This window comes from Schistocerca gregaria, chromosome 1 (genome assembly GCF_023897955.1).
Source record: "Schistocerca gregaria isolate iqSchGreg1 chromosome 1, iqSchGreg1.2, whole genome shotgun sequence".
In the NCBI taxonomy this organism is placed as follows: Eukaryota; Metazoa; Arthropoda; class Insecta; order Orthoptera; family Acrididae; genus Schistocerca; species Schistocerca gregaria.
The window spans coordinates 497,453,847-497,467,020 of NC_064920.1; the positions used below are offsets into that span (position 1 = coordinate 497,453,847).

General features: G+C 44.0%; 1 protein-coding gene across 2 annotated transcripts in view; it reads right to left on the reverse strand.

Moving 5' to 3' along the window:
- LOC126353939 (intraflagellar transport protein 122 homolog) overlaps nucleotides 1-13,174 on the reverse strand; it is a 247,092-nt gene that overhangs the window by 114,166 nt on the left and 119,752 nt on the right. For both annotated transcript variants that reach the window (XR_007565246.1, XM_050003221.1), the window contains exons 14-15: nucleotides 5,363-5,524; nucleotides 3,678-3,844 (exon numbers count right to left, since the gene is read on the reverse strand). Coding sequence is in view for 1 of the 2 variants with exons in the window: in XM_050003221.1 (XP_049859178.1) it covers nucleotides 3,678-3,844; nucleotides 5,363-5,524 (329 nt within the window). In the remaining variant the exon portion in view is untranslated. The remainder of the gene's footprint in view (nucleotides 1-3,677; nucleotides 3,845-5,362; nucleotides 5,525-13,174) is intronic.

Genomic DNA, 13,174 nt, shown 5'->3' on the forward strand with positions numbered 1-13,174 from the left:
GTTGACGACCCATTGGTTACTAACATTTCTGGCCTTGAGGGCTTCACTATGGCTGGGCGATCTTTTCTCTGCTTTTTCATGTCTATTTGAGCTGTATTTAGGGCTCACTTCAGATTTTCAGGGACACTACACCATTCAGCTGAACAGCACTCCCCGTTTTTACCATGCCAGACTCATTCCAGTGGCCTTAAAATCTGCTCTGCAGCAGGAGCTTGATCGTCTCCTGCCAGATGGACTTACCGAGCCTGTGAAATCTAGTGCTTGGGCCACCCCACTAATCATAATCAGGAAGCTCAATGGTTCTCTTTGATTATGTGGGGATTTCAATACTGCCATCAATGGTCAATTGCCAGTCAAAACTTATCCTATTCCCTGGACTGAAGACCACCTTACCAATCTTGCTGGTGGGGAATACTACTCTAAGATTGACCATGCCCATGCTTACTTTCAATTGCCCTTAGGTAAGGAATCTCAGAATGTCATCAACATGCTCTTCGAGTTATATAAGCGCAAGCAACTCCTATTTTGCATTGCATCGGCCCCCGCAATGTTCCACAGGTATATGGAACAAATGATGCAGCACATATGAGCTTGTGCGAATTATCTGGATGATTTCATTGCCACAGGACTCTTCCATCAGGAGCATTTACATAACCTCCGCGCCCTCTTAACAATCCTGCAGGAAACAGATTTGCATTGTCTTTTGGAGAAGTGTCGATTTTTTCCAACCAGGAGTGGAGTTTTGGGGCACTGGAATCTGGCCTTGGGATCAAAATGTTGCTGCCATCGATTACCTTCCCTGCTCAAGGAATTCCCATGAACTGCAGGTGTTTATGGACAAAGTCAACCATTACTCCAATTTCCTACTCCAGGCAGCCCACATTGCACAACCCTCCAGGCTTTTTTCCCATTAAAAACTGTGCTGAACCCCCCCCCCCCCCCTCCCTGCCCTCCTTGTCTCATGCTTTTCTCTAATCCATTGGTTGTGGTGGCTGCCATGTCTGCCAACGGCATGAGGACAGTTGTGGTGCACAGGAATGAGGATGGCTCCAAACAGCCAACTGCATAAGCATCCCTGAACCATGCTATTACTTGTAGATCAAAAAGGAGGCATTGGTGATAGTGTTTTCCATTACCTTCTGTGTATCACAAGCCCCTGGTCACATTATTCGGACCCTGATCCAACCTCCTGGAGTGAATGGCTGAATGCCTCCAGTGCTGGGCACTGTTCCTGGGTGCATACAATTATACCATCCCATTTAAGCCCACAGCACAACATTCCAACACTAATACCTTGACGTGTCTCTCCTCTGGCCTGGATTTCGACCAACAGATGGTTCTCTGCTTACACACTGATGCTGCACGACCGCATACATTCGATGGTTTATCAATTATGGCCGCAAGGTCCAGTGCCATCACACACCACAACACCATACTGAGGCAGATCCTCTGATAAGTGACCCATGGCTGGACAACTACCTCAACCAACACCACCCTCACTGCTTTGGCTGTAGTATGGCCATCAAAGGGTTACCTCACACTTTAGTCTCTGATAATGGGCCATAATTCACAGTGTCTACTTTATAAGAGTTTTGTGTGGCCAGTGCCAAAAAAACATATTCTCAGTCTCCTGGCCAATCCTTCCTCAAATGGTGAAACAGAATGTCTTGTTTGGGTCTTTAAACAACAAATGAAGAGGGCTTTCAAATCCTCTGATACCAACTCAATCCTCACCCTGTTTCTGAGCACCTATTGCACCATGTCAATTGACAATTGTAACCCTGCCAAGCTGCTCCATGAGTGGCAACTGTGGACCGTGCTCCATCTTTTTATGCCACCAACTCCCTCACCCAATCCTGACCATCCCCGCATTACACTCCTGGTGCAGCTGTGTTTGTCCGCGCCTACAAGAGTGCTGTGGCTTGGATGCTCGTGACATTAGTAGAGACCCGTGAGCAGCAAGTTACATCTGTCCAAACACAGAAGGGGGATTGAGTGCCACCATCACAAACAGCTCTGGTACTGGCTTCAAGCAACACACCCACTGCCACCCACTTCCCATCCACATTCCAGTGACCAGGGCTGACACCATCGGCAACTGCCAATGACTCTCCACAGGCATACCAGCACTACCTCCTGCATCCAGAGGGATTGGGGAACTCTTCAGTAGCCTCACCTCCAGCAACATCATAATGGATACTGCAGACCTTCCTCCCTTCCCACAACCGGCTGTCGAAGGGTCTGGGTCTTTACCCATACTTTCTTTCCTTCCCCATGGCACTGTCTGTGGCATTTCCAACCGTGCACGCCTGTTTTCTGTGTCAAGGGATTTGGTATTAGGTGCCACATAGGTTGAATGCCTGCCACAGGAGATGACCTAGATAGCCAATAGAGGCTCCACGACCGTGCTGCACTGTGCTTCCACGGCAAGAGATCCGTCGTCTCACCACTAGTATGGCACCCAATACAGATACACAGAGTTGGTATACAGGCAGCTGCCTAGCATACAGCTGGTCAGTGCAGTGCTTGCGCTTGATACTCTTTGATAACTACCTGGCTTGTTACACGGTTACATTCTCTGGTCTTGTCTCAGATTTGTCTCCCCGCTGCTCTTGGCCTTGACATTGCTGTGGACACAGCTTAGTGCAGTGCCTCATTGTCATCTAGGTTGTTTGTCCTTGTTCTGGTCTGTTGCCTTATTCACAGTTTGTCTGTCACATTTTATTCACCTACCGTTAGTTTGGGTTACTCTTCTGCGGGTGGCTCTCCCACATAAAGGCTTCCACTGTTCTTCATTCTTCCAGAACTCCAACATGCGCACCAAAATCCAGCTACCCACTGATATAGTAGCTGTCACTAGATATTGTGTTTACTGTGTGCAGATTTGGATACTCGACAACAAAACACGCGCTTTCAGCCTCTGGCCTGTATTGTTGCTTAGGTAGTGCTTTTGTAAAAGGATGGCTATAGTGATTCTGAGTTTGACACGTAGCTCAGAAAGTAAGAAGAATTACTTCATTAAAGACTCAAAGTGACAACAGTTCATAAATTGAGTGAAAGTGCTCATCAGCAATATGAGATAAATACATCTACTGTGCTCCAACCAGCTCCTCCCAAGATTTATGTTCGCAGTAAGCCACTTTGAAATACGCGCTTAGACTTCATAACCACACAGAAACTAAAAAATTACTTCACGTTTCAGGATAATTTAGTCAAAGTCCAGAGCACAAGTATACTCAGAATTTTATTAATGGCAATCTTCAAAAAACTGTAATTTATTATTTTGAGTTTTATTAGCTATCTTAATATTTCTGCATGTAATGTCATTCATTATAGGATGTTTTCTATTAATAAAAACAACATTATTTTTGGAACATAAATTGAAAGAAAAAAATTAATCCTTCAACTCATGATAATTTCAATTTTGTTTCTCTGCTGCCATGAGATGGTAATGTTTCATCATCTTCTATACTGTCAACTACATTTTAATGCTACAGTTCCTCACACAAAATTAAAACAATACGAAATTATTAATATTTAGTTGTAAATGAGTACTTGCCACATGCATGTATGTTCTTGATCATAATATTTACTAGATATTTTCCACAGTAACATTCCTTGTACTCTTCAGCTAGTTTCCTTAATGTACTGTAGAACTGTAATATGAATGTACATACATGTCAATCCAGCCATTTTCACCAATAATTTCAATAGCTCTTTCTGTATCACCAGATGAGAGATACATCTCTGCTGCTGCTCGAGGTTCATTAATATTCCTTGCCCAGTCAGCTTTCTTGCGAATCAATGCTTTACGATCAACGCTATCAACAGCACCTAGGTAATCCTGTTGAAGTAGATGAAAAAAGGAAAATTATACATATAAAAATCAAACATATAGTTCACTAAAAGGAAAATTATATATATAAAAATCAAACATATAGTTCACTAAAACTATTTTAAAAACTAGCGTCTTTATTCAGCAGCGAAAAAAAGAGAGAGCAACTCAACAACTTTTACACCCACATTGATAACCACCAAACTTCAAGAAAAAATTTATATTCCTAGGTACTGTTCACTCAACTTTGTAAATACAGTTTTCAATTTTTTCTGTACAGAACCAAACATAGGCTAGAATTGATACCTAAGCGGCCCTCACACTGTCATTATTGTTACTGACATAAGGCCAAGAACAGCACAATAATATTGTGTAATATTTATGTCTGGCAACTGTCAGCTAGATCTCTGCCTTCATAGCGAACATGTTGGTACTTGATTATATGGAATACATGCATATTGATTTCAAGTTACTTGTCAAGCAGAGCATACGCAGAACAGGTGTAATGTGTCAATACAGCTTCCAGTAAACATCCACAGCAGCTCGGATATATTAATCACAATGACAATTAATCACAAATTAAACAAGTGAACTGTGTAATTTATCATGTACATGTGATGTTTTCTATGTATTTGTTTACTGTAACAAACTGTTCTAAAATAAACTAAACTAAACAAAACAATTTTTTACTGATTGAAAGCTTACATGATCTAATGCCTGTGCTGTGACTACTGTGCACGAAATATAAACAAGTATACACAATGGCAGCTGATCTGGTTTTATTTGTCCGTTCTGAGAACTGTTACAAGTAAAATAAATATTTCTGCTTACTATAGTCCTCTTCAGTTGTCTCAACTACTGTGGACAATGGGGTATCCCACATTTCTTAACCAAAGTACCGCACACAGCTTTCATGTACATTTTCCAGCCCAATTCCTGATCTTTTGGCATTTATTTTTTCAGTTCTTTGTGGTATTTTGTTTGGAGTGAATTGAATTTCTCTCTATCTTAGCAGAAACTGCTGTTTATTACACACTACCACCCTTAAACGATCCAATATAGAACATAATATACTGAGTGAGCATCACTATTTTTAAAGTTATGCAGTTTTGTCCGATATACTCCAAAAAACCATCAACACCAATCTCAGGTGATCAGTACTCAGTATCAGTACTCAGTATCGTGTAATAAATATTGAGTATGTGAGGGCTCCTTTAGAGAAGGATTAAACTTGCACCAGACAGACTGTTTTACAATTATGATTAGTTGGCCTGCTGAAAATGACTGATCATGATTCTTCATGAAGTTCTGAAGATTGTTTATTGTGTCTCTGATGTGCTAGATTTAAATAGGTTGTCAGTGGTTACTAAAGATTTTACATACCAACTTAAACCTCAAACTGAATTTCAAGAAATTACTTTCTGAAGCACATTTCCCATCTCCAGACACAGTGGAAAAATTAGTCAATTCTGCAATATTGAAAATAAGAAGAAAAATTTTGTGAAGTAAAATATATTTACCACTTACCTGTGCCAAGTCAAACATACGCAGATCAATGTACATATTAAGAGCTCTCTGCTCTTGACCCAAACGCTGGTACATACGGGCAGCTTCTTTGAATTTTCCACGAAAAGCTAATATATCTGCAATGAATATTTCCTTATCCTTTTCTCCTTTACGTAATCTTTCCTGAATATAAAGCAACATTATGGTATAAAATATTATTTTCAAAATACGAACTGCAACATAAGTTTGCATACAGCTTGGTAATGAAATTTATATTAAAATCATTAATGCACATTCTTAACACTATTTCTTTAAAAAATAACAATATATTTGATAAAGGACAGTGTACAGGTATTGCTTCTGGACAAGAAGTAATCAAAATCTTGAATAAAGTAATTTTGGTGGGTCAGACACATTTTACTCTCTAATAAATTTTATTAACAAACATACAAAAGATGGTAAACACCTTAAGAATATTTTGAGATCTTTTGTGCAAGCTGCACGTTACTGTTGACTACAGAAATATTTGTAATAGTGATTGTGTATTTTTTCATCTGGTTTAATATTATATGAGGTCTAGTAAACTGACTTACGGTAGGGAGAGTGTGTGCTGACTGCTTGCCCTTCCATATCTGCATCCAGTGACACCTGTGGGCTGAGGATGACACGGTGGCCAGTTGGTCCCGTTGGGCCTTCCATGACCAGTTCGGACGGAGCTTAATGTTTTAATATCATCTGATGCTCTTATTCATGATCTACATACTGTGTATCACTACTTCATCATAAAGTGAAATACTGATGCCACTTGACATCTCTATGGAATCAGAATAGCTGGCAAACATTACTGTCAACAGCTGTGGCGCCACTACCTATATGGTGCTTGCTACCAGGAGCACCCTCTGACAAGGCCATGCTTACCAGAATCCTGCATATAAGCCAGCCCAGGGTAATTCAATCACAGTGTTGATGCAGTGAAAGTGCAGGCTGGTTGATCTATTAGTTTGATTCTGACTATGGTCTTGGTTTACAGATGTTCATTTTTCAGGCACTGTTAGTAACTGGCTGGTCTCCTGACACTGTAAGAAATTGATTTTGGCTGCACGTCTTCCTTAGATTGCTTGCAGTGCCCTGGGCAGAGTTCTATACCATATTTCAGTTTGCCAAATAAACCGGAGTGAGTCGTCGATACTTCTGACGGTAGACAACTTGAGAATTCTGACACTTTCAATTTATACTTTGAACATTTTTTGATTAGGTGAGACTATGGATCTTCAACCACAGAGCAACCTCGTCCACTACTAATGCAGGTTGTGAGGAGTTATCAAGAACTAACGGCAGCAACATATAAAATGTATACTGGCAATGGCAAGGAAAGCGTTTCTTAAGAAGAGAAATTTGTTAACACCGAGTACAGATTTAATTGTCAGGAAGTCGTTTCTGAAAGTATTTGTATGGAGTGTAGCCATGTATGGAAGTGAAACATGGATGATAAATAGTTTGGACAAGAAGAGAATAGAAGCTTTCGAAATGTGGTGCTACAGAAGAGTGCTGAAGATTAGATGGGTAGGTCACATAACTGATGAGGAGGTATTGAATAGAATTGGGGAGAAGAGGAGTTTGTGGCACAACTTGACAAGAAGAAGGGACCGGTTGGTAGGACATGTTCTGAGGCATCAGGGGATTACAAATTAAGCATTGGAGGGCAGTGTGGAGGGTAAAAATCATAGTGGGAGACCAAGAGATGAATACACTAAGCAGATTCAGAAGGATGTAGATTGCAGTAGGTACTGGGAGATGAAGAAGCTATCACAGGGTAGAGTAGCATAGAGAGCTGCATCAAACCAGTCTCAGAACTGAAGACCACAACAACAACAACATTCAAAGACCTTTAAAATAAATGGTGTGTAACCTCAAAAATATTTAAAATGTTCTAATAATAATTCTGTGAACTTTTTGTGTGTGTCATGATTTGTGTGACTATATGATATATAAATAATAGTTATTTAAGTTATGTAATTTGTTTCTTATGATAAGTGTCGATAACATGTCACCATTGTGTGCCATGAACTGGTGTTCTAAAATGAGTGAACCTTCACCCTTGTGTTTTAGTGTTAAGTGAGTTTTGTGGACTCTTTCTTCTGAATAGGGCATCCTCTTCTGAATAGGGTATCCTATCTCTTTTCCTGTATATACATGTAATTGTTCTATAACATTGTGTGTCGTGTTTTGTTGCAATTACTGTGTCTCATGCTAACGAGTGACTGTTCTGGACAGTATTCTTTGGGATTGTGTGAAATCGCCTTCAGTGATATCAAGACAGTGAATTTTGTTCGGTGTTAGGCAGACTAGAGTCACTATGCAAAAAGACAGTGATCCATCCTGCTCTATTGCTGATAAACATGTGAACGTTTGGACCAATCTTCTATGAACAGTACTAGTGTCATTTTTGAGTATAACTGTAGATACTCTGGACAATGTGTCTACTGTTGCAAAGATGTCTCAGTGTTCATTGTTTTCACTGTGCTGTGACTTCCCCCCCCCCCCCCCCCCCCCCGACACTCTGGACAAGTACAAACACAAATTGAAGTTGACTGTTTATACACAGGAGGAAGTTGAGTAGAGTTGAACACTGATCCGTTTTATTTCAGATAGGCACTGTAGTTAGCCATTTTGTTCTTGTTCATTCTTTTGCACCTTGTTGTATATCGCGAGAACTTCTATCTTGACGCTGTGAGGCCTTAATAGTTCTGTCCCAGCCTCCAGTCCATCCAATTCTTCACTAACAGCTTCACATCTAACCACCCGGCCAGCCATCACCACTGACCACCATTCCATCGCGATGTCTTGCAGCTTCTCACCATCCTGCCATACCATTGGCATTGCACCATTGACATCATGCCATTGTCACTGCATCGTTGACATAATACCCAGAACATGATTGTCTCTTAAATGAATCTTGTATTGTGTGAATAACTCCACTTTCAAAGACTCTAAACAGTTTTGCAAACATTTAAGGGATTTTCTGTATTTTTTGTTCCATACAAACTGAGTAACAATTTTTTTTTTCAATATTCAAGCTGAAAACCAATATATTTTATTCAAAGTTCTGGTGTTTTTGCTAAATATGATTCACAAGTGATCTGGCAATGCCCACTGGGAAGTTTTGATCTCGGGTTTCCCCTACCAACCGTGCCTGGATGGGTGGGCTTGAATTTGCGAAATCCATTCCTGAGAATGGATAGTATAATTATTTATGCCAGCCAGTAACGAGAGTTGCTAAGAAAGTACATACAACTCAATGATTTAATTTGTAACCCTAATATTCATAATTATACCAAGTAGATAGATGTTCTGGTCACTTAAATGTTAAAAAAAAAATTGTGACCAAGAGGGGCCATGAAATGCCCCAACATAATGTAATATTATTGTAATATTCTGGCTATTTTGGGGTCAGATAAGTTTGCATATATATGTAATTTGAAGTGCAGAGGAGATACAACTTGTAATCAGAGTTATCAAGAATAAAAAATTTCTCTTATGAAAAAGAAGGTAAATATTGAGTACGAACTTTTATTTGAAATTGGAGCGTTGGACCTTCATAAAACTATTACTGTGTTTAGCAATACAGTGCATAGCGATTTCTTCCCAAATTAACAATACTGGGTGAATCTGTAACAACCATGGTCCAAAAGACACACAATATTTTGCCATCAGCTTGTTTGTTCAAAACGTGTCCTAAGCCACCAGTCTGTTAGTCAGAAGATAGCACACTGCCACTCTTGTTCAACCTTCTCATTCTGAAAGTGTTTCCAGAAATTTTTACGGCGACTGTGAGTACTTTAGCTGCCAAGAAAGACGGAGTCTTCATTGCGAGTTGTAGCAGTTTTCTCTGACTTTGCCTGGCCTTCTCTGAGAACCAGAGAAACGGAAACCTCCGACCGCCAACTCATCCTGTACCTAACCCATTCCCTCATTTTTATCTTAGACAGGTAAAAAATTTTAATATGTAAGCATCCAGGCAAAAAATGTCAAAGGTCAAGTTAATTTTTTTTTTTTATGACGCAGCACTTCATTGTAACACCTGTACCCCATACTCAAGCAGGTCACTAAACTGGTACAGTATGTGTTATAACCTTTAATCACAATAATTGCGTGGATTTTCACACTCTCTCTTAGAAACAATAGCAGATCACATGATTACAACTCAGTCTCTCGTATTCGACTGCTGTGCCATGACATGCGGCCGGTGCCGTTCATAGCTAGGTGGCGCTCCCGCGCTCATCTGATTTGCGGAGCGCCTCTATCGCCGTTTGTGCGTACTGTCGTGGCGGCACTGTTAAATGTCGTGGCACTATCACAACACTTTTCCCCCCTTGAAAAAAATAAACACTCACTTCCTTGGAGACATGGACAGCGCAGAGACATCCATGGCCTCTTGTGAGGCCCCGAGGAGATCCCGCGCAGAGACACGGGAGTATGGTCGAAAATGTCCAGGACGGAAGCTCGTGCGAGGAACGTGCCTCCTGGATGAGATGATGGGTGAAAACTCCGGAGCAGCATCCATAGGTGTCATTGACCTGGGAGTGTGCTCCAGCGAGATGGGTCCCGGAGAAGGCGGCGTCGCGACTGGGGCCGGTTCCGGAGTACTTGGAAGCGGCAGCGACGGCGGCTGCATCAACACGGACGGTAGATCGGCAGCAGCGACAGGACTGGCGTCTCGGGCTGGTGGAGGCGAAGGATGGGGCGGTGGCACAGGCGTGGCCACCACTCGTGGGCGCATCTGGTCGTAATGGCGAACAACCGTGCCGTCGCCCGTACGGATTTCACAAAGCCGGCGGCCGCGAAGAGCCTTGACCACCCCTGGAATCCATTTAGGGCGAGATCCATACCCTCGTGCCCACACGTCGGCGCCCACCGAGTATTTTCCCGCACTAGGGGACACAGTACAAGGCCTGACAGGGTGAAGCAGGTGCAGTAGAGTGCGCGGTTGGCGGCCATGCAAGAGTTCAGCAGGGCTGCGATCACCCAGAGGCGTGAAGCGATAAGAACTCAGAAATTGCAGCAGGGCGTCATCTGTGGAAAAATCACTAAGGAATTTTTTCATCTGGCATTTGAAAGTGCGGACAAGGCGCTCGACCTCCCCATTCGATTGCGGATGGAAGGGAGGTGCGGTAACATGATGAATCCCTTGTCCAGTACAAAAATCACGGAAGGCCTGCGAAGAGAACTGAGGGCCATTGTCCGTGACGATCGTGGATGGAAGACCTTCTAGCGCAAAGATTTTGGACAAAGCCAGCGTCGTCGCCGCAGTGGTGGGCGACGGACATCTAACAACAAATGGAAACTTCGAGAAGGCGTCAATCAACAGTAGCCAATAAGTACCGAGGAAGGGGCCAGCAAAGTCGGCATGCACCCGTTCCCATGGCTGAGCTGGATCAGGCCACGGAGAGGGCATTGTACGAGGTGCCGCCAGTTGTTGAGCACACTGGCCACATACAGCAACCATATGGGCGATGTCCGAATCAATGCCGGGCCAATAAACGTGCCTGCGGGCCAGGGACTTAGTCCGAGAAATACCCCAATGGCCTCCGTGCAACAGTTTGAGAACATCTTTGCGAAGAGAGGCTGGCACCACGACCCGTGGAGATGCGCCATCCGTGGCCAGAAGAACAACACCATAACGAACAGACAGACGAAGGCGCAAGGCATGGTAGTTGCGAAGGGGATCCGATGCCCGGCCCCCGGTCCTGTCTGGCCAACCTCGTTGAACAAAACCGATCACCCGACGCAGGACCGGGTCCCGCGCAGTAGCTGACGCGACCTGCGAACCTGTAAGTGGAAAGCCCTCGACTGCACGACGTTCTTCCTCATCAATGTGGAAACAGAGGAGTTCATCGCGATCGAAAACAGGGTCGGGGCCCATCGGCAATCGCGACAATGCATCCGCGTTTGCGTGCTGGGCCGTGGGGCGATAGTGAATCTCATAATGAAAACGAGACAACTATAAGGCCCAACGTTGCAGGCGGTGAGCTGCCTTATCCGGAAGTGACGCCGAGGGGCTGAACAGAGAGACCAGCGGTTTGTGGTCGGTGATGAGGTGAAACTTAGAACCATACAAAAAAACGCTGAACTTTTTTAGAGCATAAATGATAGCGAGCGCCTCCTTTTCGATTTGAGAGTAACGCCGTTGCGCCTCGTTGAGGGTCTTGGAAGCATAGGCAATGGGTCGTTCCGACCCATCCTCATACCGATGGGCGAGAACAGCCCCTAGGCCATACTGTGACGCGTCAGTCGCCAGAACCAAGTGCTGACCCGGACGGAATGTGGCAAGACAAGGCGCCGACTGCAAATGAGCCTTCAGGCGGACAAAAGCCTGCTCACACCCGTCGGACCAACAGAAGGGGACGTTTTTGCGTAACAGCTGGTGCAGAGGATAAGCTACCGCTGCTGCGGATGGAATGAATTTGTGATAATAAGCAATCTTGCCTAGAAACGCCTGAAGTTCTTTGACCGTAGACGGCCGGGGTAGAGCGTTAATGGCCGCAACGTGCTCACGGAGAGGGCGTATGCCCTCACGGGACAACTGGAAACCAAGATACTCAATGGAGGGTTGGAAGAACTGTGACTTGTCCAGATTGCACCTCAACCCAGCCGAATGCAAAACCCGAAACAGTGAACGTAAATTACGAAGGTGCTCCGCAGTGGAGGCTCCCGTGACAACAATGTCATCCAGATAGTTTATGCAGCCGGGAACGGAAGCCGTGAGCTGTTCCAAAAACCGCTGAAAAATGGCCGGTGCGCTAGCGACGCCAAATGGTAATCGCTGGTACTGATACAGCCCACAAGGAGTGTTGATAACGAGAAATTCCTTGGAAGGAGCGTCCAACGGCAACTGATGGTACGCCTCCGATAAGTCAAGTTTGGAAAAGAACTGGCCCCCAGCGAGCTTGGTAAACAACTCCTCAGGACGAGGAAGAGGATAAGTGTCAATGACGCTCTGAGCGTTGACAGTGGCTTTAAAGTCACCACACAATCGCAGACTCCCGTTTGGTTTAGAAACCACCACGATCGGCGATGCCCATTCGCTGGAGGTAACCGGAAGGAGAATCCCTGAAGCTGTTAACCTGTCTAGCTCAGCCTTGACAGGTGCACGCAACGCCACTGGAATAGGGCGTGCCCGGAAAAACTTAGGGCGAGCCGTAGGTTTAAGAGTAATGTGGGCTGCAAAATCCTTGGCACAACCCAGACCAGCAGAGAACACGGACGAAAATTCACAACACAATCCATCAAGCTGTTGATACGGAATGTCCTCAGATATGAGGTGCACATCATCATCAATGGAGAATCCAAACAACTGGAAAGCATCATAACCGAACAGGTTTTCAGTGCCCGCATGATCCACCACATAAAACGTGAGGGGCCGAACAACAGACTTGTAGGCAGTGGAAGCATCAAACTGGCCCATGATAGGAATTTTCTGCTGATTATAAGTCCTCAGATTGCGCGTAACTGGAGACAAAGGAGGGGAGCCCAACGCCAAATACGTGCGAGAATTAATGAGAGTTACTGCAGAGCCAGTGTCCACTTGCATGCGGATGTCTTTATTCAGAACACGAACAGTAACAAACAACTTATTTGTTTGAGAAAGCACACAGTGAACATCCATGTCCGACACCTCGTCCTCGTCGACAGGAGCTTTATGGGACTGACACACAGAAGCAATGTGGCCTTTTTTCCTACATGAATTACACGTGGCCCAACGTTTTGGACACGCTGCCCTGTCGTGCTGTACGAAACAACGGGGGCAAGAAGGAAGCGCGGAACGAACCGGCT